Source organism: Podospora anserina, chromosome 7 (genome assembly GCF_000226545.1).
Source record: "Podospora anserina S mat+ genomic DNA chromosome 7, supercontig 1".
Taxonomy (NCBI): Eukaryota; Fungi; Ascomycota; class Sordariomycetes; order Sordariales; family Podosporaceae; genus Podospora; species Podospora anserina.
In genome coordinates this window covers 86,288-110,015 of record NW_001914854.1, presented here as the reverse complement: position 1 = coordinate 110,015, position 23,728 = coordinate 86,288, and the positions used below count along the sequence as shown (strand labels likewise).

The window sequence follows — 23,728 nt, the reverse complement described above, 5'->3', positions numbered from 1 at the left end:
CCAATCTTTTGTCATGATGCTGGTGTTCTGGACCAAGTTGCCTGTAGCAAAGGTATTTACGTTCCATCCTCCACCACCCCATCAGCCTCATCGCCAAGCTCAGCCTCCAACGCCTTGGGCACCCTCTCGGTCCGATCAGACCGCTCATGGGAAGCGTCCACACCCCCGGCCGTCACCCATAGGAAATAGTCGGTGCGGAAGTTATCGACCTGGTTGAAGAACAAGTGGAACCTGCAAAAATGGTTATCAGCAACATTATACAGCATGTGCCTGGTGCGGCATCAGCACTCACGAGTTCTCTTTCTCCTCCACCTCAAACATCCTCCGATAGATGTGCTCGTCCTTGAACTTGATGATCTGATCCTCGTACTTGGAGAAGTCAATGGGCTCCTTGTCGAACCCGGCGGCCCTCTTGTTGTACTCTGTAAACATGGGACGTTCCAGCATGAGACCAAGACCGGGCGCCTTGGGGATGCTAATCCTTCGAGGCCCGTAGCTCTCCTTGATGAGATCAAGCGGGGCGCCGCAGCGAACGACCATGACCGCCATGGCGACCATCTTGCGAATCTGGTGCATCATGAAGCTCTGGCCGTGGACCTTGAGAGACAGCCACTCGGTATCGCCAATCTGGATAGGAGTGGTGTTGGCCTCGAACGACTTGATGTGACGCTTGGCAGATGCATCCTTGAAGGACTTCATCACGGTATAGTTGTGATAGTTGTGCGTGCCCAGGTAGAGGTTCAGGGCTTGTTGCAGCCTCTCGATACGGGCTGGCGAGATCCTGTATCTTCTCTTCGCCGCGACGTAGGCAGCCTTGATATCTCGGACGGCCGCATCAACGGGACTCAACTCCTTCTCAGGCTTTGGTTCTTGCGGTGTCTCCTCGACTGGCTTGGCCTCTTCGGCCGGTTTCTCGGGCTGGGGCTCGGCAGCATCGGACATTTCAACATCTTTGTCAGCGGTCGCATCTTTGCTCGCCTCTTCTTGGTCGTTTTTGACCGGCTGTCCATCCTCGGCGAGTTCCTTGTCGTTGCTGTCTTGAAGCTTACGCAAAACCTCAGCCCTAACCTCGGGGCTTAGTCTAGCAAGGATAGGCTCGATATCGTTCTTCTCCACCTCGTCCCAGAATCCCGTCACATCATCCAAGCGTTCGAGGTGCTCCTCCAACACGCCCTTCTCTTTGGCCGACTCGAGGATCTTTTTTCCAAGAAAGCTCTGTGGCTGGGGAGGCAATAGCGAATAACTGGGCATGAGATACTCATACCACCTCGAATCGCATGACTGGTAGCAGCTGAAAGCGTTGACTGTGCGCTGGATGCCCCATATCCTAATCTGTTCGGGGAGGTGGGAATTGATCTTTTCAACAATGTCTTCGTCCTCGACAATGAGCTTGAGAGACAACACGTTGCCAGCGGCGTGGACGCCCTTGTCTGTACGCGCGCAGCGGACCAAGCTTGACTTCTTGGGATCATCGGCGTTGGCCTTGGAAATGGCACCGGCAGCGACGAAAGCTGCAAAGATGTCGCCCTCGATTGTCTTCTCCTTGTGGTTGATCTGAATGCCGTGGTAGCCGGTGCCGGCGTAGCCAATCAGGACGGCAACCTTGCGCTTCGGTCGGCGGTCTTCGGCCTTGATCTCGTCGGGGGTGAACTCGATGCTCATGAAGCTCTTGCCGCCAACTTCCTCGTCGATCACCTTGCGGCGTTTGGCATCGCGGTTATTCCGGACCTGTTCGCGCTTGTCGGGGACGGGGCCTCTGTCGGCTGGGTTAGAAGTCGGCATTGAGTTTTCTCGAGAATACAGCGGTTTACAACATACTTTGCGCTTCCGAAGCCGCCGTGCTTACGCTTTCCTTGAGCGCCGGGTTTGTCATTCCCTCTCTCGCGGCCGCGGCCACCACGCTTGCCGTTGCGATTCTGGCTGCGGTCGGCATTGTTCTGAGAGTCGTTGGAATCCTGGGCGACGGGAGTGGCGCTGGAAGAGGCATCGGGGCCTGGAGCGGCAGCAGGGATCTCGTCAGAGGCCATGTTTGCAGTAGGCGGGCGGCGCTCAATCTCATGACAATCGAGAGATTCGGGAGTGGGAGTTGGAAGCAACAATTTTTGGAGTCGCTGCAGAAAACATGGTGGGGTGGAAAGGTGGGGCAGTGCCTGTGCTAGCCACTCTGAGATTAGCTCCCGCTGTTGCAGCCAGGAGACAGAACGCCAAGACTGGGGTTCTCTCTCCCGTTTCCAGCCATATTGATGACCACAAGTGTAGTCGGTTCCAGGTATGCTTATTCTTTCGACTGAAAGATCAAGCTGACGGTGCCAACAGGAACTTTGAGCATTAGGTCATTTTCGGGAGCGGGTCTGTCCCGCCGTCTCCCTGCGGCAAAGCAACCTGAAATGTACTCACAGAAACATGGTCAAATCCGAGCCAGCCAATCCAAGACATCACAACGATGTCGATCGAATATAACTGGCCAGCCAGGATCATGTCCTTGGCGATGCTTTCCGGCCCCGTTGCAATCGTCATGTTATCACCCGCATCAGGCCAGGGCGCTAACCGGCATCCCTCACTTATTTCGGCGTATATAGCACTTGTTCTGCCAGCATTGTTGTTGTTCTTCGCCTATCCCGCCACAGTGGACGCTCAAATAACATGCTACGGTTTTGCCGGCCAAGCCTACACAGACAACACGCTCTGTCCTGGATCCAACGCCTGCTGCGGCCGAAAAGCAACCTGTCTATCCAATCGACTATGTCACAACCCAAACGATCCAGAGGGTTTATGGGTGAGGGGTCCATGTGCAATCCGGGAATGGGATGACAGCTGCGGACAGATCTGTCTTTACAGTACGTTTCCTTGCATCTAGCCACAGACAATCACTAACTCGATGGCGCACCATTTAGACGAAACAGCCGCCAGCAATGGGGTTCTGCCGCGTGTAGTACAATGCCGCGATGGTAGCCTTGTTGCAACAACGATCCACAATGTTGCCAGGATGGCAAGGGGACCTTTCTCGATGAAGGGGGGGAAATCGTATCAACTCGAGCAACAGGTGCTACCACCAGCTTCCCCCCGTTAAGCGAGACCGGTACCGTCAGAACAACAGCCCCTGTGCCCACCACCTCAACATCATCTTCCTCTACATTTTCCTCTACGTCCTCCGAATCCACATCTTCTTCCTCGACAACGGAAATCGTGGTGCCGCCCACGAATGCCGGACCAGCAACACCAGCGCCAACCCCCTCGGACGAAGATAACAACGGACTCTAGATAGGATTAGGCGTGGGTATTCCCTGTGCTGTGTTAGTTGCTGCTTTGTTGGCATTTTTGTTCTTCAGGCGGCAGAAGAAAAAGGCCTCCAACGGACCGGTGGCAGAGCTACACGGGGCCTCTCGTGATATGGTAGAGGTTCATGGGCATGACGCTCATGCAGGAGGGTATTATCGCTCAGAGTTTCAGTACAAGATGCCACCCCTCTATTCTGGTGCCAGGCCGGTGGGTGATACTCAACAAAGCATCCAGTAGAAATGGGAGGTGAGATGCCCACAGAATTGGACAGCGGCCCGATGCCGGGAAATGTGGTACACATGAGAGCCGAGATGGGTTAGATGTGAGGCGCTGGCCACTTGATGCTGTATTATACAACACTCGATTGATCAAAAAACAATAGAAAATTTCATCCTGTTTATTGGCCACGTGTCATTCTCACACCGTGCAGCTACCTGTCTTGGTTGAATGAGTTAAGGCAATTCATGATGGCTTCATCCTTAGCTACTTCACACCCGAGAAACATTTACTCTGATGTCCAACCTGCCCTTGTTGGCTTGGCCCTTGTTGGCTTGGCCCTTGTTCCCTTGGCGCTGCCAATACCCCTTCTTCCCCCCGCCTGGTGTTGAGAGCTTGTGATCTACAAGTTTATTCTTCACAGGCACAGTGTCAGCTCCAAACACTACCGGTGTAGGTCGGGAACAAATGGACGAGGAACAGGAACAGGGTGATGATGGTGGCGGCGAAGGAGACGAACCACCTGCTGTCGATGGCTGCGTGGATGCGTCCCGAGTTTCAGCATCCCCAAGCGGCTCAGCCTTGGTATTTCTGTTCTCCCCTACAAATTTCTCGGCCTCTTCTTTTGTTGGAAAGGATTTGTGACGGTTATCTGGAAATCCCAGAACCTGCGCCTCGGTTTGCCTGCAGTACCTAGTTTCAGTATCGGGGAAGCCATGATGAAAGTGTGAAGAGTAAAATGTGACGCAACATACTCCCATGTCTCGTATACACCCAGCTGGCGACCCCTTGCCACAGCGTACCACCTTTTCCGGGCCATGTTCGCTTTTGTTGAGTGGATTCGAAGCCGATGTCTCTTGAAGGAGGAAAGTTGAACGCAAACTGCCCGGTGCAATGAATCTTAACGATGATGGGAACCCCCCTTTTATGCCAAAATCATCCCAATGGTAGGCGTAAATCTCATACTCTGTGGTACTTTGGAAGTGCACACTTCACAGCAGCTGTCCAATGATGACACCAGACGGCGGCAGAGAGGCCTACTGCCAAGACCAGACGTGATGTTGCCCTGTATCAACAACCTCACAATCACGCAGGTGAGGCCCGCTGGACACGGCAGCATGCAGACAGGAAATGTGCCGAAGCGCGGTATAGATAAGGTGATTGGATATTCTGAGGAAAGCCTCTAGGTGCGGTAGGCGCCAATGATGTAGCATAGGTGTTCATGTTTGGAGGACGACAGGACCCAACATCTCATACTGGAAAGTGCGAGAAGCCAAATGAACCGTAATGTCAAGAACAGCTCCATTCAAAGCGGCCCACGTCCTGTTAAAATCTGGCTCCCCAGGGTAATGACTGCTTAGGTATTTATGACATGAGTTGTAATTCCTGTAAAATAGGTCTCTTTGTTCATCGCATCCTATCAGCACAACCGTCTACCAGGCAACGGACCGAGATCGGGTCAATGCAACTACCCTCGATAATTTCCTCATGATTCCATGACCGAAAAATTCTTTACGTAACACTCCTCGTCTACCCGATCAAACCCATCTGATTCGGAAAGCCCAAACCCCTTCCTTGCTGTTGTTGCAACTGGTGTGGACTTGTCGCTTTTCGAGGCCGCTGTCGCCATCACCGTTGACCTCGATCAGCTGCACAGTGGGACTGAAGTCGCTGGTTGTAGCGTCGGGGGTTCCGGCGACGAGAGCGGAGCGCGCGAGTCCACAGGTTGGTAAGTTTACCAGTCCAAGCTCCGCCACACCAGGGGAGATGCCGAAGCTGACCGACGCCGCCATCGCCGGGACATTGACACATGCGTTGCCGTTCCCCTGGTAGGCCCACAAGAAGGAACCCTGGCAGTTGGGATTGCCCCAGCCGTTCATGTACCAGTCTGTCCAACAAATGTCAGTCTTGAGCTCTAACCTATTCATTGTGTCTCGGGAGTAACTTGACGTACACTTATCGGCGCGGATGTCGAGGTGCACGGGGACCCTGGAGGGGCAATCAGAAGGATGTCAGTAAGGTACATTGATGTGTCCCACAGGATTGTGAGGGTCTCTGAAGGTCCTGGACAGTGTTGCAACATACGGAGTGGCGACGGCGAGACCGGCCATGCCCAGGGAGAAAACGCTGCTGGAGAGCTTCATCTTGACGACTTCCAAAGGCTCAGCGGAGGTAACGAGGTGTAAGTTGTCGGTTTTGGGGCTCTGGGGGACTCTATGGAAGATCCTGATGCTCTGTCTCTTCCAACTTACGAAAGGTAACAATCGTGGTTCTTATAGCTTTTTTCTCTTCATTCTTCCACCGCGCCCATTTCCAGCTTAATCGCGGCTCACTCCGGCGGTGTCCTAGATAAGTGGATGCTGCCACTGTCAGGATCTCGAGGTAGTATTTTTTGGGCCTATACAGGATCTCGAGGTAGTATTTGTTGGGCCTATACAGGATCTCGAGGTAGTATTTGTTGGGCCTATACAGCACGCTAAGGTCCAACATATTGTGTTGTTGGCAGTTGGTTCTGTAGAACTTGAGTAAGGTGTTCAAGGAAAATGTCATGATATGGGCCATTTATGTTACACTCCGAGTTCCCGCTTACGTTGAGCACCACTGTATCAGGGACCAACACGACATACTAGGTAGTAGTTATGTGGGTATGTGACCGACCAGAATCCTAGTGTACCCCTTGCTCTCTGCGTCTTATCCTGCGTGTAACCCGGAACGGCGACTGTCTGATTAACGTTATTCCACTTTGAGCACTGGACATAAGCCGCGGTGCATTGCGAGACATTTTCTGATGGGTGTGCCGAATTATTTTGCCCACTCTTCGGATTCTAGGATTTATGGTGCATTCGTTCCAGGTTGAGAACAATCAGAAATGTTAACTTTCAAAGCCGATGGATATCGTGTGACAACAGGGGAAACTGCCTGGCATCCTGCCTTACACAAGTGCCCTGCTTCTTGGCTACCTAGGTACGCAACGGCTTACAACATGTTGGCCTTTGTGGTCACGCCTTTCATTGCAACCACGCCGGGTTGGATCAGGGCAAGGTGGTTCTCTTTCCACGAAGCAGACAATTGCCATCTCTGTCTCTCCCGGTGTATTTTTCATCATATGCATTGCCAGCATCTGCCTATCAGGAAGATGTATCCGCAAAAGCCGTTCTGCACGGGCAACAAAGTCAACATTTCCGAATGTGCAGCTCGACAAAGGAGAATCGTAGCCCAAAGTACGTGCGAGTGGGCGCTGGGTTCCACCAGATGTTGGAAATTTGAGGACATAAATGGCAGAGACCTGGACCGTGCTGGATACCTAAATGTATCGATTCACATTTGTAGAGGGTTATGCTGAGATGCGGGCTATGGGTCAGATGGAATGATTCACCGATAGGTACATGAACAATCACGAGCTTAATCTTCTTTGAACCCTAGACTTTGTGTTGCTCCCTCTCAACCTAACTCGCTCCTCAGCCCTCAACTTAGGCGTCGATTCTCTCCCCTTCCTCATCCTCCATGCATCAGAGTCGTCAGGGCGTCCCTGTAACAAAAGGTTTCGGGCAGTTTGGCAGGGCGAGGTGTGGTCCAGCAATCCAAGCTGTGAGCGACTTCGTGGAACCATACAGATAAGGTAACTTTGCGGCGCAATCTCCGAAAAGAAGTCAAGGTGATCTCCGCCGTTCCAGGCTGAGCAGCCTTGGGGCCCGGGTAGCTTGACACTGTATCGATCCACTGACGAGCCTTGACGGGAACCTTGCTGTGTTTCAGTGATCAGCACTCATTCTCATCGTGACCTGCCGAGGGAGCGAGGTTGGAATGGTACCCGAAGTCAGTGGCCAGGATCTCGATAGTCGTTGGAGAAGAGATGCATTGGCAAAAGAGTTTCGAAACCTTGCACCTTTTCCAGAAGTTCAGTCTTATATTCTAGAAATGCTGGTTTGGAGTTCAGAGCGGGAAGAGAGTCGTACATCAATGTACGTGACATCCCACACGTCAATGTCGTGAGGATCGCAGTAGCTATTTGCGACCGCAGTATCGTAGCAAGGCTTGGGAACATGCCCCATGATCTCTGGGCCATAGTATAGGAAGCACTGGGCATATCATTCAGCCCACCACTGGCTCCCGTGTCGAGAAAAATCCAGGCCAGTGAATCTTTCTGTCAGTGAGTCCAGGGGCCAAAGGGCAAAGGCATGGTGAGTGAATGATGGGAAGAACACCACAAGGCTGTTGGCCCAAGTTGCACGCGCCATGGTCGGTTTGAAGAATCAGCTCAGTTTGAACTGGGGAGAAGGCCAGTGATGGTAATGATGGACTTACTGAAGGGCAAATGGGGCATATATGTACAGGCTCCTATATGTTTACCTATAATACGGCAGGTGACACCACACACTAGCTCCCCGTTTCCGGTAATTTCACGTGGAAAAGTCCCGAGCTCATCCTTTCCTTCTCTTATCATTTTGTGTGTCTGCAGTCAGTTTCAGTTTATTATTGCCCTATGGAAGACAGCTGTGGGAAAAATTTGTGTTTCGGTCTCCCCGAGAACATTCATGAACAGATGATGCATACCTAACTACCTACTTGCATGGTAGGCAGCCTTGCCTTCCGCAAGTCTTAGAACAAATGCTGTGTTTCTAGCTGTTATTTTATTGAAGAAAGACACAAAATCACATTTTAGGCTCCCCTGAAAAGTAGGCAGGCATGAGGCTGTCCTCAAATCAAGCCCGGTGCTCATCAATTCGGGAGGCCTATTAGAGAAGTTGGCGCGCCAAGTGTCATCTCTTAGCGAGGGCCGCCGGAGCAAGCCTTATTTTGACATCTTACAGGCTTGAAAACAGAGGGAACACCGGGGGGGGGCAATGGCAAGTAACCTGTTCTTTCCGTTTTTTGCCCACTTGATGTACCTGGGTACTCAAAAAAGCCCTCATAGGTGTGTTCATCGTCGCGCTTATTTTCACTGTTAATCCCAACAACACTCTTCCACTGACATCGATTCCGCCCTGTTTTCAACTGACAGGGGGTCTCTCATGGCGCCGCCCTCTGCCTGCTTGTGCCGTGGGGTTCCCACGAATGCCTAGCAGGTAGCAATACCCCCATGACAGCCAAAACCACCCCGTGAGTCACTTGCCTCCCCTTACTCCGCCAATAACATTGAATATCAACCCACTGAATCTGATGCAAACCCCGGTGACTCTGACCGATTTTGATTGAAACCAATCATATACCCTGTGAGGCCATGACAGCGACGCCTTTAATGTCAAAGCGGTATAATAGGTCCCCTGCCAAAGTCGAGCATTGGTATCTTCTAGTCTCTTCTACTCCCCTTTGTTTCACGCCTTGCTGTGTACAATTCGTGTCTTCGGTGAATTCCTCACTTGCTAATTGTTGATCTGCATCCGAGGACAGATTTCAGGCCGCATCTTGCTTTTCAGATAAATACCAAGTCACTGCGCTCAAACATGGGGCTTTGTTTTCACTCTTCCACTTACCTCCCCCCATCTCTTCCTCCCCAATTTGGGGGGAAAGGCCTCGGCGATCCAACATCCGATCTCGAATTCAGCGAGACTAACCCAAGTAACGAACAATACTTTTCCCAACATAGCCGTCACCCAAAGGCCAAACATCCTCACCACCCCTTCAAATGGTCCACCCGACGCCTCCACACAATTCACCAAAAAGCCCATGAGCACTGGCTCTGGTCCGGCAACTACTACTGGTCCCACCACGACCCCTCCAAGCAAGCTCCCCTTCGCATCAAGCCTCATCAGGTTCGCGCTATTGCCAGCAACAAGGCCATCGGGCCAAAAAGAGCGGGCATCGAACCCTTTGCTAGGACATGGGCAAAGTGTGATCTGGTCAAAAGGAGAAGAAAGGACCAACAAGGACACTGGAACCGGCTGGCGGAATATGCATTGGAGGACCAGGAATGTGCAGCTGTTCAACTTCCCTATGAGAGGGAGAGGGAGCGATCAGAAAGACGACAGCTGCAAAGGAGACCCCCGAGTTTGGAGAGGGAGGATGCCTTTCGGGATGAGGAAACTTCCAAGAGAAGGAGGGAGATGATGATGAGGATGGGTCGTGGCTTTGGGGGTGCTCCTGCTCCTGAGATGAGTCTGAGTGTTGGAGAGGAATATGATCTTGGCGATAAGATCAGGGCTGTTGGGTATGAACAGGCTCTGTACGACAAACAAAGGTACAAAGCTGCGGTGCGGGGTGAGATTTGCTGGCCACAGATGGTTCAGAGTTTGGAAGGAGAGGAGACAAACATGGCGTCACTGCATGAGCGAGAGTTGGTTGGGTTGTCGCAAAACAGATTGCGGTTCGGCTTCAGGGGACGATCAACCGGCAAGGAACAAGAAAACATCAGTCAACAACGTGACTCATTGGCTACCGCTGGATGGGCCCTCGGCGTTGATGATGCGCATATGCGAGAAGCCCCGCTGCTGGAAGATGTCCATGACATCAGTGAAAGAGGCGGCGGAAAGGATGAGGAATGGGAATTTCTAGGCAGAGTTGAGTTGGGTTTTTAAGAGACAACGCACTACTATTCAGCGAAACATGTGCAGTGGCAATAGAGGATGACCTCGGATCCTGGGTATTCCTATCACCAAGTCCGTGACGGCTCGAAGCAGGTCCGCCATATGAGATCCCCGTCTGCCCAAGGATTTTCGGCGAGAATATACAGCTGCGTGCTGTGCTCGGACTGGCCCTCATTGAATGGATTTAGGATGGGAACCCGGAGGACGATGGGCATGAGAGACTGGTTGTGTGCTCGTGGCACATGCTACTTGAGCTCGCCAAAATCCGACTGGATCTTCATGTGTTATCACTACATCTGATTTCACAGAAAGTCATTTTGCATTGGTTTGAATTTCATTTAGGTATGCTAGATAAATGTCTACTACAACATAGATCATAATAAGGTACTACAAATCTATTCGCTTGTCGCAGTGTTTCTATGCTACCTTATCGTTACATATACAACATGGCTAGATGCATAATAGCACCTCAAGTACCCCTTCAAGCAAAGCCCTTTATATGTTTCTCAGCCCTCAAAGTAACCCACTTGTCCATTCCCATTGATCCAGACCACGTTTAAGCTCTCTCCCGTAGTATGTGGGAATCCACCAAAAACAGTTCTTGTCATCGTGGATTTGATGTCGATTGTCTGCGTCTGGGTCCTCGTCGTCATTATTGTAATAGTGGTAGTGGTGGTAGGCTCTGTTGGCTCTTCGATGTCACGGAGGCCTACCGAAAATATGGTTGAGGCTCTCGTTGTGGCTGACGGCACAGCAATGATGGCTTGCGGGGCTTCTGTTGAAAGTGTCGTTGGTTGTTCTCGAACTTGAAGAGGTACCATGGCCCGCTTGAACTCGTCAGGGTGTCGCAGATAGTGTCCATAATAGGCGATGGGTCGTGGAAGACCAAGAGCTGGACTAGAAAGTAGCAAGACCACAGCACCGAGGTAGCTTGTCAATGTAGATGTGTACATATTGACGACCTTACTGTATCAAGTCTTGGAAGATTTGGCAAAATAGGTTCGGTACAATTGCCGTAGATGTCGCTTCGAACACTGTTGTGGGAAAACGACAATGCCATGAGACGGGACTGGAGAGAGAGCAGGGGCTTTTAAAGGCCAAAACTAGGCAGAGCAGTGGAAACATAAGTGGAAGGGAGCATATGGAATCTGGATACGCATCATCATAAACTTGGTTTACAATGCTATAACTGAGGCCGGCGTTGCTTCTCATGCCATGGGGATTCTGAGACAGGGGCTGGGCATACAAAGTCTTCCCAGCCATGAGCGCGCTCTGGAATTCCCAGCCAAGCCGAGACGTTTCAAAAGTCACCCTGCCTCGTCTACATTCCAGTTTAATCTCAACGTCATGAACTTCGCGCATAGAACTTGGGAATCTGACCCGTGAAAAAGAAAATGTGTTGATCAATCAACACATTTTACAAGCAAAATATGGGGCCGAGCCAGGGCTCGAACCTGGGACCACTTGCAACAGCTGTGGGAGTTTATTCCCAAAGCAAGTATGCTACCACTACACCACACGGCCTAACATGTTTGATGGCTTGTGGAATTGAAACCAACACCTATGGTCGACGTGATGATGGTTTGGCCTTTTCCCCTTTTCAATTACATGCAAGTAAACAAACCACAAATGGATTGCACTAGGTACTTGGATTACCTGAAGCCTAGCGTACTCTCATCTCCTCTTCATGAAATCAACACGCCGTTCACGCAGACCTTGACCGCCTGCCCATCCTTCAACTCGGCCAACATATCGTCACTCGCCTTCTGGCTGATCATGAACGTCGACACAGCAGGGAAGACCCCCGGGATCCGCGCAAAAGCGCTTGCATCCACCACTCTCAACCCACTCACCCCTCTAACCCTAAACTTGCTGTCCAGCACCGCCAGCGGGTCATTGTCCGCCCCGATTCTATTGGTAGAAGTAGGGTGGTGCCCAAAGGTCCGCTCATGAATCCAGTTTTCATCCTCCTTCCCGCAGTATCCATTCGCATCTGGTCCGGCATTGCACGGTGGCTCCACGGTGGTGATACCTACACGGGAGTACACCGTTCTGATCCAAGCGACAGTGTCCTTCATGGCCTCCATGTCCAACTCAGAACCGGGCGCGAAATGGTTAAAGTTGATCTCTGGAGTCTCGGTCGGGTCTGAGCTTCTAATCTTGACCCAGCCCTTGTTGTTGAGGGAGGATCCCTTCACCATGGAGACACCGTACGGGCTGCGCGGCTCAGCTGGGGTGCGAACCGGGTTATCAGGCCAGAAACCTCTGAACAGGAACCCTTGGCCACCCATTAGGAACATGTCTCTCTCCCCGTGGGCCGGGTGCTTGGTCTTAAACATGGAGACTTCCGCCAAACCGGAGCCGGCGCTGCCAGTGCCAACGATGGGCATTTCTTGATTGTCCATGAGGTTTTGACCGACACCGGGCAGATCTTTGATCAAAGGAATACTGTACTGCTTCAGGAGGGCTGCATCTCCAATACCCGACAGCTGGAGGAGCTGAGGGGAGTTGAAGGCACCTCCCGAGAGAATGACCTCGCGGCGGGCGTAAGCAGTGCGCTTGGTGCCTTGGGCATTGGCAGCGCGGCGCGAGTCACCCTTATACAGAGAGCGTCCGAACAAGTACTCAACTCCAGTGGCGCGGGGCTTGGCCGCAGTGCCATCGCATTTGGAGGCTGTATCAAAGAGAATCTTGGTCGCGAGGGAGGTAAGAGAAACGGTGAGGTTGGAGCCGACAGTGCGCTGTGTGTCTTGGATGTAGTTGCGGGAGGAGTATCGGTTGCCATTGGAGAAGGCGTGGGTGACGAGACCGTAGATCGAGGAGGTCTGATCGCGGTTGGGGTTGATTTCGTTCGGGTCACGAGTCAACAAGTTGTTCATGGACTGCCCGGATAGGCCCCAGTCTTGCGCATATGTCTGCATCACACGGTTGCCCGAGAGCTGGCCGAGCTGGCGCTGTTGGGTCATGGAACCCATGTTGGTCTGGAAAAAGCCGTCGAAGCCATGGTTTGCCGCGTTGGCAGCTCCACGGGTGGCATAGTTGTTCTTTTCAATCTTCTTGAAAATGGCGTGCATGTTCTCGGCTCTGTTCAAGGCTGTGTCAGCATCAACACGGGAAGGGGCGGAATGGATTTACACACCGCCAGCTGTCATCCCCTGTGACATTGGCATGAAAGTTCCAATCACTATCACTCGGCAGCCAAGTGACCATGGCGTTGATCATGGACGAGCCACCGAGTGTGGAACCGCGCGGATAATACACTCCAAGCAGCGTAGAGCCAGCCGGTGCACCACTCTGTCCAACCCAATACCTGCCCTCTCTTGTCCTCCAGGTGAGATGACTATATTTGTTGTCTCTTGGATCGCCCTCTGGATAGTGCTTCACGAAGAAATCCCACGTAACGGTGGGGGTGTAACGACCGAAGCCTTGTCCCGGACTGTCGTCACCAGCTTCGAGGATCAGAACGGAATAGCCCGCTTTGGCAAGATTTGAAGCGACAACACCGCCTCCGGGGCCACTCCCAACGACGATGTAATCGTAGATGGCGCCATCTCGGGGGGCCGTTTGAGCAGTTGCTGTGAGTGGGTTGAGAGTCAGCAAAAGAGAAAGTGACAAGAGGCTGGAAGCGCCTCCGCCTCCGTTGCTTGAGGAGCCCAATGATAGCTTCATCTTGGCCGCCAACGAGACAAAGGGGGTAGAGAGCCAGCAAAGCTTCATTGTCAATACCTCCAGCGACAGTATGTTCATTTGTACTTTGTTCGTGAGCACCAGCCTCCCCACTTATCTCGGAACGATGCAGCCGAGCTCGCCTCAAACATCGAATTGTCGATATTGACAACGACCAAAGAGGGTCTTGGCATCCCCTGACGACTTTTTCCAAATGGTGAAATGGTCAGGGCAAACGGAAACCCCACCTCTCGGCTGGACATCCGAGTTGGAGTGAAGGTAATCTATTTGTGTGTCGAGGGTAATAAGGATGCCGGTAAATGGATTGGGGCAGTTGAGTAAAGTTGAGCGAAGGCGGATGTCGTAAAATGTCCTTTGAAGCAGCAGCCAATAACGTCAGTGGTCGGTACCTGATTGCAATGTACAGCAATTCGGCATCGCAATTTTCTGTGGCTGATGTGCCACTTGGTAAGTCCCAAGGTGATGCAGGTGGCTCAAGCATTGCGTAAACCCTCTCGTCTCACCGTAGGCCTGCTTTTTGCTTGTCCTGGCTCATGTCGCTTCTGGGAAACCAGCGCGGCATCGCGCACGCAGGCATGGCACTTACCATGTTGGACACCTACCTTACATGGAAACTGTGCTTGATCTGCCGTTTGTCGCCTCGTCTTTCCCCAATTTAAGGCCCAGACGTACCGAGTGGGGAAGGGTGTATTGACGCCTTCTGCCGGGATACCGGAGTGGCAAGTTGCAACCTATCGATGCTCTCAGCTTCGCAACATTATAGCCGGAGATTTTGGCCTTCCGTTTTGGGGGGCGACACCAAGAAGACTTGCTCGAACCAGGCTCTCATCAATTCAAACAAACGAGTTAGCCTAAAGAACACGGGGAGGTGTCTAAGAAATGTCATCATTAAACCAACAAACCCAAGAGGTATCTAGACAACAAACCAACCACGAGAACAAGCAAATATGCAAACGCACCGAATGAAAAGCACACCGCAGGTGGAATATGAAAAGAGATGCCCGTTCAACCAGCTCTATGTCCCGCGCTCTTCTAGTCTTCATCCCAGTCCGAATCCCTATCCTCCATCTCGCCATACTGAGTCCCGTCATGCTCGAGTCGAGCCACAAACTGCTTGACAAATTTACCATCTGCATTGAGTCCCGCATACATGAGCGGCGTGAGGACGAGGGGAATTTGAGATGGTCCCAAGTTCAATGCCTTGATATACGCCAGTTGTCTACCAGCCATTGCCCAGGCAAATTTGGGCGCCATTTTGTAGCACTGCTTAAAAGTCGCACTGGCCTTGAGCACAGTCCATGGGTCATACGGGCCGTTACCACCAAAAAGCAAGGCCATCTCAGGGTCTAGTTTGAGGGGCATCGACTCGGATGTTCGCGGTTGGATGACGTTCCACCCTCCAAAGATTTGAGTGACGGTTTCTGGGTACGAGAACTTGGAGTTACGGCCCTTGCCTTTGGCCATGCTTGTCTTCCAGTCCTTCTCCAATTGCGCAATATCGTTCTTCAGCCACTGGAGTATGCCGCGGATTGTCTTGGAACCCTGGCCTGCCTCTTCAAAGCTTTTGAAGTAGCTAACAAGATATGGATCCCAATAATGTGCCACTGAGTTGCTATTGGCAAGGGTGTCGGTGCCACGGGAGTTGATCAACTTGTTCAGGGCGTCCTTTTCACGACTAATGGCCGGTTTGGCGATGAAAAACTTGAGGTAGTCGATGATGTGCCGTGGTTCGTCCTGCCCGCTCCAGTGGTCGCCTTTGTATGCCGGGTCTGGAGGCTGCATATTGTGTGGGCCAAACTTCTCCTTTCGCAGACGCTCCCAGCTGCCTTTGTCGAAAAGAATACCCTGTTTGCTTTGGTCGACCAATTTCCCCACGAGGGCGCCGAGCCAGATGGCAGTCTCATCTCCAACGCTGTTGTTGTGATAGCAAAGCTTCTCTTTGTAGTTTGTGCACATGCCCAGAAAGTTGGGCTGCATCGAAAACTGAAAGCTTTTCTCAATCATGTCGTACACGGCAGCATCTGGGCTCTGTTCACCCCTCGCCAACATGAGATCGGAAAAGGTGGTCTTGTCTTTTCCCAAATATGCCGACAGATCCGGCTCTTCTGGCACCACTGCGTTGACGAAGTTTTCCACGATCAGAGGATCCCAACAAACCCAAGCCATGTCACCGTCGTAGTCTCCACCAGAAAGCTTTTCGGCGAGTGGAACGTTCCCTTTTGACGAGAAGACAATGACGTCCTTCAAGGCGTGCAACTGTGGTTTGAAGACAGCTCGCACCCTTTGCACGTCACTGGCAAAGTGGGCAGGAGACCGCGCGACAAGAACATCACAATCGGAGAGAAGGGTATAGGAGGTGTCATCGGCGTCGCCCCTGAACTTGGAAGAGAAGCCGACATGGACTTCCCCCTCCTCCAGGACTTCCCAAAAGTCAACGACCATGTAGATGTAGGCCGATCGGCCCACCTTGATGTTGAGCTTTGTGCTCAAGATATCGCACTTTTGCTTCTGGAGTTCCCACGCAATGTCTTGAATGTACTTTTGGTGCTTGGGATCGAAACCACTGTGGAGCAACAGATTCAGAACTTCTTCCTTTTTCTCGGGCAGCCCTCCCAGAAAGGCCACCTCTCCTATTTCCATGTTAGCTACCAGCGACAAGCACTGTAGAGGCGAGAAACCCACCGTTCTTTACTCTGTCTGCCCGTCCACTCCAGTTCTCATGCAACCACTGACGTAGCAGGAGAGGATGCTTGAAAGCAGCCTTTTGGTCGTCAAACTCCTTTTTGAGATCATTGGTGAGACGTGCGCCTATGGCACGCTTCATCTGAGCCTTGTCTTTGGCTCTATCCTCCAAGACGGGGAGGAACTGCAGATTCAAACCAGCCGACTTGAGTTCAGTTGCGTACGCCCGTATTTCGAGAGTTCGTTGGTGGATGTCGACCGTCTGAGGGTCACATTCCCACTTCCGTTGCGACAGCCATGTCTCGATCCATTCTTCGTCGCCTGTATCAAGTACATCCATAATCCACATTCCTTTGGCGGAGCCGATGCGGCCCTGAACTGCCGAGGGGATCTCTGTGAGACCCATGATGTCTCTGATTTTTCGAGCCACCGTTCGTGACATGCGTCCGACGCCGTCGTTCATGACCTTGCCAATCGGTGACAGCATGTCTTGCGGCTGAACAAAAATCTGGGAAGCGCTGAAAATGACGGTTGGGAAGGTTTTGCTTAATCCCAGCTGGATGCGAGAGAAAAGCTTGAGATGCGGCTGTGACTGATTCTTGGGCTCGTCCAGGTTGAGTAGCCAGTTCAGCATCTGGCTCACTGTACAATCAGTGTGGCGACCCATGGGCTCATTGAGGGGGGGCACCGTCAATGCCTTGGCCCGTTGGAAGTTGGTTCCTGTCTCGGCAAAAAAGTGCAGGCGCTCTTTGGAAACAATTTTGGTCTTCTCTTCAGGCGCCAGGCTGTATTCTTTGATGGGCCTGCGGAACCCGGCATCCTTGGCGAAGAAAGCTCTCCAATGCCGTCCAACCAGGCTATGAGCACTGCTAGTAAGCCATTTAATGACCTCTTCAGCACCGTGTGGCTCGGCATTCTTGATCAGATCAGGAGCCGAGCTAGCAGTAGGTGACGACAGAAGGACCTCGAGGAACCGGTCAGCGCCAAACCGACGCGTTAGCCTACACCCTTGGTCAAGTCGCAGGGGTTTCATATCAACCAAAAATAGGGGCGCTTGCTTATCCTTGTCTGGATTGAAGTCCAGACTGATGGACATAAGAACGATACTTCCGTTGAGCTCGAAATTGTTCAGGGCGGCAGCGAAAACATCCGAAGGCGGGCGTTCTGGAAAGGTCTTGCCTCGAAAGATGTCGAGTCGGTACAAGCTGCTTCGAATGTCGGTGATATCCGATGTTGCCCACTCGGGTAGATAAACGAGGGATTCGTGTTCTGGGTCCACGTTGCAATGGTGAAGGATCCTCGTCACTTCCCATGCCACTGCCAGAGGGGCATCCGCTAACCAGGTCGGATATCTTGCTGTCAAGATGTCAGTTTCTATGCTCGTTCTATGGGGAAAGAAACATACGCCAGGTGTGCTCCAGTCGCGTCCGAATCGTGGCCAAACTTGCCAGTGCTGCTTTTGGTGCCCTGGGGGGCTGTGTGGCTTGCTTACGTGGCGGGAGTTGCTCGATCTGTTGGACCCGTTGTTGCTGCTGTTGTTGTGGCTGGTGGCGGTGATGTTGTGCATGGTGTTGTGTAGGCTGACGGTAAGGCGGTGGCAAGACCGGTGGCTTGTGAGGCGTGTGGGTGGGCGTCGGCTGCAGCCGTGTTCCAAGATGCTCGATTTCGTACTCGGCCTCCACCGCATCCCTAACGTCTTCTGAAAAGTCGGTATCGAAATCGTTGGTCAAATCTATGACCTCTGCTGGCTCAACTTGGGGCTTAGTTGATATTGGGGCTCCATTGCTTGGGGGAAACAAGAGCCGCTTGGTTGTGTCCTGTTGAAGAAAGTGATATGCGGCTGGATTCTGCCCTTCGCAAAGCTCGTCCTGAACACCGGCCCGTTGCTGAGTGCAGTTGAATTTTGAGGTGACTGAAGGTTGAGATAGCCGAGAAACACTGTTTTGTGAAAGCCGGAATGGGACTGTCATCGTTACCACCTCCGCTACACCGACATCCTCCTTCTTAATGGCTGTGTAGTGGCTGGTCCTGAGCGGTTGGGATTCGTTCACCGCCGTTGTATGGCTTGAGAGGCTGTGTTGATCCGTCTTCCAGTAACTCGAACTTTGGTCAATCTCAAAAGACGGTTGCTGTGACCAGTTTGTCGATTTGGCGTGGTTGTTCCTTCGGCTTGTCTCGAGCACTACTGCCCCATTCAAACGCTGACGAGTCGGTACGGTATCCAAGAGTTTGGAGAAGGGGACAGCCGAGACAGGAGTGGATGATGAACGACCCAGTGATGGAGGAGCAAAAGCTTGATCCCGTGGCTTCTTGCTGCTTCGAACTGGGTAATCTTCGTCATCCGAACGGCGCTTCGCAGAGCCAGCAGAAGAGGGTGACCTTGGTCTCACATCGTGAACGGCCTGGTATATTCCTGCGGTAGCAGCAGCATCGCTACGGGATCGAGCGAAGGACCTGGATGCCGCGGGAGTCAAGGTCTGTGCCCTCAGCAAAGTGCTTTGACGTTCCGCAAGAAGATTGCACAGAATTTGCTCGAGTTGGGCTCGTTCCCAGGGGTGGACGGCTTTTGGGGGTAAATCTTGAGACGAGGGCAGGGTTGCTGGATCTGCCCGTGGCTTGTGGACCCATTGCTGGCTGGCGGACTTTGCCTGATAAAAAAAATCATGGAGTATATGCTCCAAAGCTTCGTTGTCTTTGTAGCAGAGAAAGCGGATGGCCGAGATGATACGACGATGGCGTGCAGCTTCTTCCGTTTCGTGGCCGGCGGCTCTGGTGGGAGAGACATCGGGGACCTGTATGCTGAGGCCATACATAAAATTGAGGCCCATAACTGTTTCATTGACCTTGTCATTCTTGCTAGGCGTAGCAGGAATCAATGGCCTGTTGTTTGGCATTGGGACTGGCATTGGCATTGTTGTGCAATGTGGGCCGGTGCCTCATTGGGGCTATAAAAGGGCAAAGCGTGGCAGAGGTGAGGTCGGAGGGAGAGTGCTGTGGCCGTCGATGTCGTGTTGCTGTGTTAGACAGTGAGGGCATCTAGTGTTGAAGATCTGGGGAAAGTGGCAGGCGGGAGCTAATTTGGATGCTCCAGCTTCAGCTTGCAAATGGTGAATCTGACTGGTCGCCGCAGGGGAGAGGCTCCACACTCTGGGGTGAAAGAAGACCTGGCAGGCGCAAAGGATGTCGGGTGTGATACAAGAAGGCAGATGGGATGGTGCGGCGTCTGCTATGGAAGGTGGTGTGAAAAGACGAGAGGAGGAGATACCATAGGGAAGAGCACGTCGAAGTGAGATTGAATTTATTTTGGCGGCAATCGCGCCTGTTTGGAGTCCCGGTGAGCGACTTGAGAGAGCCTTGTCCTCCTCCCCAAGGCTTTGGGAGCATTTGCTTGTGATGGCTATTTCGTTTTTTTGCAGTACGAAGTAGCAACTTTACAACCGGTCAAATGTTGCTCTTTTCACTCTTCAGAAGATCATTATCAAGTACTTGAATCCTTACTTTGAGCATCTGATCTCTTCCAGTACCTCCCTACCTTCAGAAGAAAGCTCTCCTGTCGTCGAAACCTTGGCACATGTGTGAAAGCACAGGCCACGCGGGTAGGTGTGGGTCCCACTCCCACGATGGGCGAAGATGCAGGGACAGATTTCAGGTGACAGGTAGGTTGTCGACGAAAGGAACCGTGGACGGGACCCTCGGATGGATGGTCCATTCGATAGGTGAGTGTCCCTCTGGATACACGAATGGGCTGATGGGATCCTTTATGTATAAGGCAAGGTAGAGATGCCATTGCGGGGTCGAGACTGGAGGAGGGGCGCTCAGTCAGCAACCAGGCCGGTGGGGAAGAGCTGCAATGGTGATCCGTCCACCCGCTAATCCCGAGAACCCCACCTCAAAATTGAATGCTGGTCGCTGCTCGGCTTCTTTTTCGACAGCAGACAACGACATCTCGGCTTTGCATCGGAATTCAACACCATCAACGGCCGCCATCATCCAAGGAACAGCGTGACGGCCCTGGGAAAACCACTTCATTGATTGCTCCAAGCCCTGGTCGCCCGCCGCCGCTGCTCCACCCTGAACCAGCTGCGAACCCAGCCCTGTTGCTTGCGCGGGCCACTCGCTGGAGCACCGCTGAAGTTTGGAGGCCCACCTTCGTCATTCGGTCTTCATTCGGCCACCTCGAGATAGCAATCGTACCTCCAACCTGGAACGAACGCCTGAACGGCCGCCCCCCCGTTTGCTGTAATCCCCAATGTCGGAGACACAGGACAGCCCGGGGCCCAACCTCGAGGATCTCACACCCGAGGAGGCCAACCGTATCATTCACTCCCACCGCAAAGTGAGATACGGTACGTGCTCTGCTGTGCCGTTTGGCTCTGACAACTCGTCTCCAACGCCATCGTCCCCCTTTCCATCCTGTTTGTTTACTTGTGTCAAGCGCCCCTGCCCATCTCATCTCATCTCATCCCATCCAATCCTCCCACTCTGCCTTGCCCAAGACATTGCAATATTCCACCTCCTGCCAGTGCGCTGACGGGATTCCTAGGCACTGCATGCTGGCCATGCAGACAGAGGAAAGTCAAGTGTGACAACAAGAGCCCCTGTGAGAACTGCGTCAAGAGAGAACATCCGTCGCTCTGCTCTTACAAGCCCAACCGGTCAGCCACAAGCAAGAGTGGCTCGTTTGGCACCGAGTCCCTCACTCCGGGAAAGAAACGCCCACGGTCTCCAGATGATGCAGACACCCGAAGCCAGAGCAACGACCCTCGTGAAACCATCAGCACTTACGAACCAGACACGGCCGAGACCACGCGTTATGTTGGCCAGAACAGCATACCAGCTTTGCTCAGAGAACGGACAGCAGCAAACGAACCCCAGGACGTCAACGAGATACGCCAAGACATGCGGTCCCTCCTCGGCCTCGACAACTCGGCACCCTTCCCGCTCATGTCTTCCCGTCATCTCGACCGGCTGACCTCTGACATTTCGGCCGAACTTCCCTCTGACCGGGAAGTCATGAAGTATGTCACTGTCTCCTGTTCCAGTTGCGTCCTCCCACGCACACCCCGCTCACGTGTCTGCAGGCTATTCCGAACCTACAAGGAGATTCCCCAGCCATTCTGGGGGTTTGTCATTGACATTGACGACCTTGAATCTCGTCTCATGGTGTACCTGGAGGACAGAGCCAAAAATGCCAGGGCGTCCACCAAAGCCACGAAACCCGTCTCTGCGTCATGGCTAGCCATCTTGTTTGCCGTTCTTGCTGTTGGCTCACAGTATCACGATTCACCTTATCATGTGCGAACCCGGGACTCCCAAAAATACATCCAGATATCTTTTCACTTTCTTCGTCTTGGAAACTTCCTTTTGAGGTAATAATGCGCCTGGCTGTTCAGGATACCAGCGGTTTGCTGACATTGTTCCAGACCAAATCTGGACTCCATCCAGGCCTTGCTCATGACGAGCTTTGTGTTGCTTAACGACATGAAGGCCGAGGCATCGTGGGCATTGATGGGCCTCACTTGCCGCCTAGCACAGTCTCTTGGCCTTCATCGGCCACAACAACTAGATGGTCGGCCGAGCCCAGAAGCAGAGAAGAGAGAGGTGTCACGCCGAAAACTTTGGTATGTACCACGCCCGACTACTCACCCACGCAACATGTATAATTTGTCCTGACGCCTTCCAGGTGGACTTGCCTATGGCATGATACCCTAACATCACTTTCCTTTGATCGGTAAGTCCCATTCTCCGATTTGCACCCTCCTTCTTCCTTGCGTCCCTTACTAGAACTCTTTTAGCTCCCCCATCACCAACATACCATGTTGCCCTATTCCCATGTCCCAAACTGCCGAGACAGAGGGCTGGGCATACCTCGAGGCCATGTACCATCTCTGCAAGATCATATCTCAGCGGCTCAACCCCGACGCTGCCTCCAACGCTACGTACAGTCAGATCTTGGATAACTGCAAGGCTGTCGAACATATCCGGGATAAATGCCTGAATCAGCTGCGGAACAAGGATGCTTGCAAGTCAGCATTGGACCGCCTACAACATTTTGCCATTCGGTTACACACTTCGTTCATTCTGTCAGTTTGTTGTCGGCCAGCTTTGATGCGTTCCGAGAGTACCCGTCTCGACGCGCCACAAAAGAAGTTCCTCGCCGACAGATGCAAGCTGAATCTGACCGAGACAGTGCGCATGTTTCTCGCCATGCACCAGCTTTCAGTCATTCCCACTCGTTCATGGGCCTTCACCTACCATGGGCTTTCCTCGGCTGTGCTTCTGGGAATTCTGGGTGACTCCAAAGGGGATCCTGAAGTCCGCCAACTGCAAGGGGACCTGATATCGGCGCTTTCGGCAACAGCAGCCAAGGAGCAAACGTCCCCCCAACCGCACATCCATCGGTCTGACCACGATATTGAACTTTCGGGTCCCCTGTCCCGTGCTCTGATGGCACTCAAGAATATCTACGATCATGGATCCGTAATCGGCCCCGGCCCCATGAAGGAGAGCGGTGTGAACTCTGGCGCGGGCTCTGGCACCCGAACACCACTGCAGCCAGGGACTCAATCAGGATATCCTATTCATGGTCTTCCGCTGCCACAGGACTCCATTTCCCGGATGCCCACTAGTTTGGATCCACATCAAAATGCAGCCTTGGCCATGGCAGAGATGCAGCAGAACGGAGGACAATTGGGTGACATGCAACACAGGCATGTATCTCTCTATACCAGGATGCATATGTTCCCATCGACAGCTACTGACAGAACGATCAGCAACATGCCCTTTGTGTTCCCCCCACCACAGCAAAATCAGCAACAATTGAGCGATGTTTCCAATTTTGACCCTGCCACCTACATGTCACCCATGGACCTGTACGACCACATTTTCTGGGGTATGTCATGTACGATGTTGCACGTAACAGTGGAACCCAGTTCTAATTCAAGGTTGACTACAGACACTCCTGATCCGTTCGGCACTCCGGTAGACTCGATGAATTTTGACTTTCTTGCGCACCCACCACCGGGCCAACCACAGCAGCAGTTTTACTTCTAGCAGTTTTTGTATGCGCACTTGGGACGAAGCTACGATCTGTTTGATAATGTCTGCTGGGGGTTTTAATGAAAGATGAATGTGTGTGTATCGTGTAGGGCGTTATTCCTGGGTTTATTGCGCGTCCCACTTGAATTGATCTTGACCAGTCGCAGCATGTTTCACAACCTGGGTTCGGCGTGGGGCAGAACAGTTTGAGCTTCGAAGAATATTGTATTCGTGAGGAAGGGGTATAATACAAATGACTCGTCCGTGTGCGATGTGCACTTTCATATATGGTACAGCGATGC

The 23,728-nt window shown here is 52.5% G+C and overlaps 7 protein-coding genes across 7 annotated transcripts, besides 1 other annotated feature; 3 read left to right on the top strand and 4 right to left on the bottom strand.

The window, feature by feature from the left end:
- Positions 1-56: 56 nt before the first annotated feature.
- PODANS_7_4740 (uncharacterized protein) lies at positions 57-2,027 on the bottom strand (the record flags this gene model as incomplete). Its single annotated transcript, XM_001907496.1, has 3 exons — positions 57-231; positions 293-1,756; positions 1,819-2,027. The coding sequence occupies 3 exons, from the start codon at positions 2,025-2,027 to the stop codon at positions 57-59; spliced, it is 1,848 nt and encodes a 615-aa protein (XP_001907531.1).
- Positions 2,028-2,443: 416 nt separating this feature from the next.
- On the top strand, positions 2,444-3,261 carry PODANS_7_4750 (uncharacterized protein; the record flags this gene model as incomplete). Its single annotated transcript, XM_001907495.1, has 3 exons — positions 2,444-2,828; positions 2,895-2,917; positions 2,953-3,261. 3 exons carry the CDS (start codon positions 2,444-2,446, stop codon positions 3,259-3,261), a joined length of 717 nt encoding a protein of 238 aa, XP_001907530.1.
- A 1,772-nt stretch (positions 3,262-5,033) lies between these two features.
- On the bottom strand, positions 5,034-5,639 carry PODANS_7_4760 (uncharacterized protein; the record flags this gene model as incomplete). Its single annotated transcript, XM_001907494.1, has 3 exons — positions 5,034-5,383; positions 5,450-5,484; positions 5,581-5,639. The coding sequence occupies 3 exons, from the start codon at positions 5,637-5,639 to the stop codon at positions 5,034-5,036; spliced, it is 444 nt and encodes a 147-aa protein (XP_001907529.1).
- Positions 5,640-8,939: 3,300 nt separating this feature from the next.
- On the top strand, positions 8,940-10,010 carry PODANS_7_4770 (uncharacterized protein; the record flags this gene model as incomplete). Its single annotated transcript, XM_001907493.1, has 1 exon — positions 8,940-10,010. The coding sequence occupies one exon, from the start codon at positions 8,940-8,942 to the stop codon at positions 10,008-10,010; it is 1,071 nt and encodes a 356-aa protein (XP_001907528.1).
- Positions 10,011-11,452: 1,442 nt separating this feature from the next.
- Positions 11,453-11,543, bottom strand: a tRNA (tRNA-Pro).
- Positions 11,544-11,704: 161 nt separating this feature from the next.
- PODANS_7_4780 (uncharacterized protein) lies at positions 11,705-13,736 on the bottom strand (the record flags this gene model as incomplete). Its single annotated transcript, XM_001907492.1, has 2 exons — positions 11,705-13,103; positions 13,159-13,736. 2 exons carry the CDS (start codon positions 13,734-13,736, stop codon positions 11,705-11,707), a joined length of 1,977 nt encoding a protein of 658 aa, XP_001907527.1.
- A 1,002-nt stretch (positions 13,737-14,738) lies between these two features.
- On the bottom strand, positions 14,739-19,300 carry PODANS_7_4790 (uncharacterized protein; the record flags this gene model as incomplete). Its single annotated transcript, XM_001907491.1, has 3 exons — positions 14,739-16,333; positions 16,389-17,723; positions 17,794-19,300. 3 exons carry the CDS (start codon positions 19,298-19,300, stop codon positions 14,739-14,741), a joined length of 4,437 nt encoding a protein of 1,478 aa, XP_001907526.1.
- Positions 19,301-20,664: 1,364 nt separating this feature from the next.
- On the top strand, positions 20,665-23,441 carry PODANS_7_4800 (uncharacterized protein; the record flags this gene model as incomplete). Its single annotated transcript, XM_001907490.1, has 5 exons — positions 20,665-20,734; positions 20,824-21,757; positions 21,812-22,009; positions 22,072-22,119; positions 22,184-23,441. Coding segments are annotated over 5 exons (2,508 nt in total), but the record flags the coding sequence as incomplete, so codon positions are not given.
- Between the last annotated feature and the right edge of the window lie 287 nt (positions 23,442-23,728).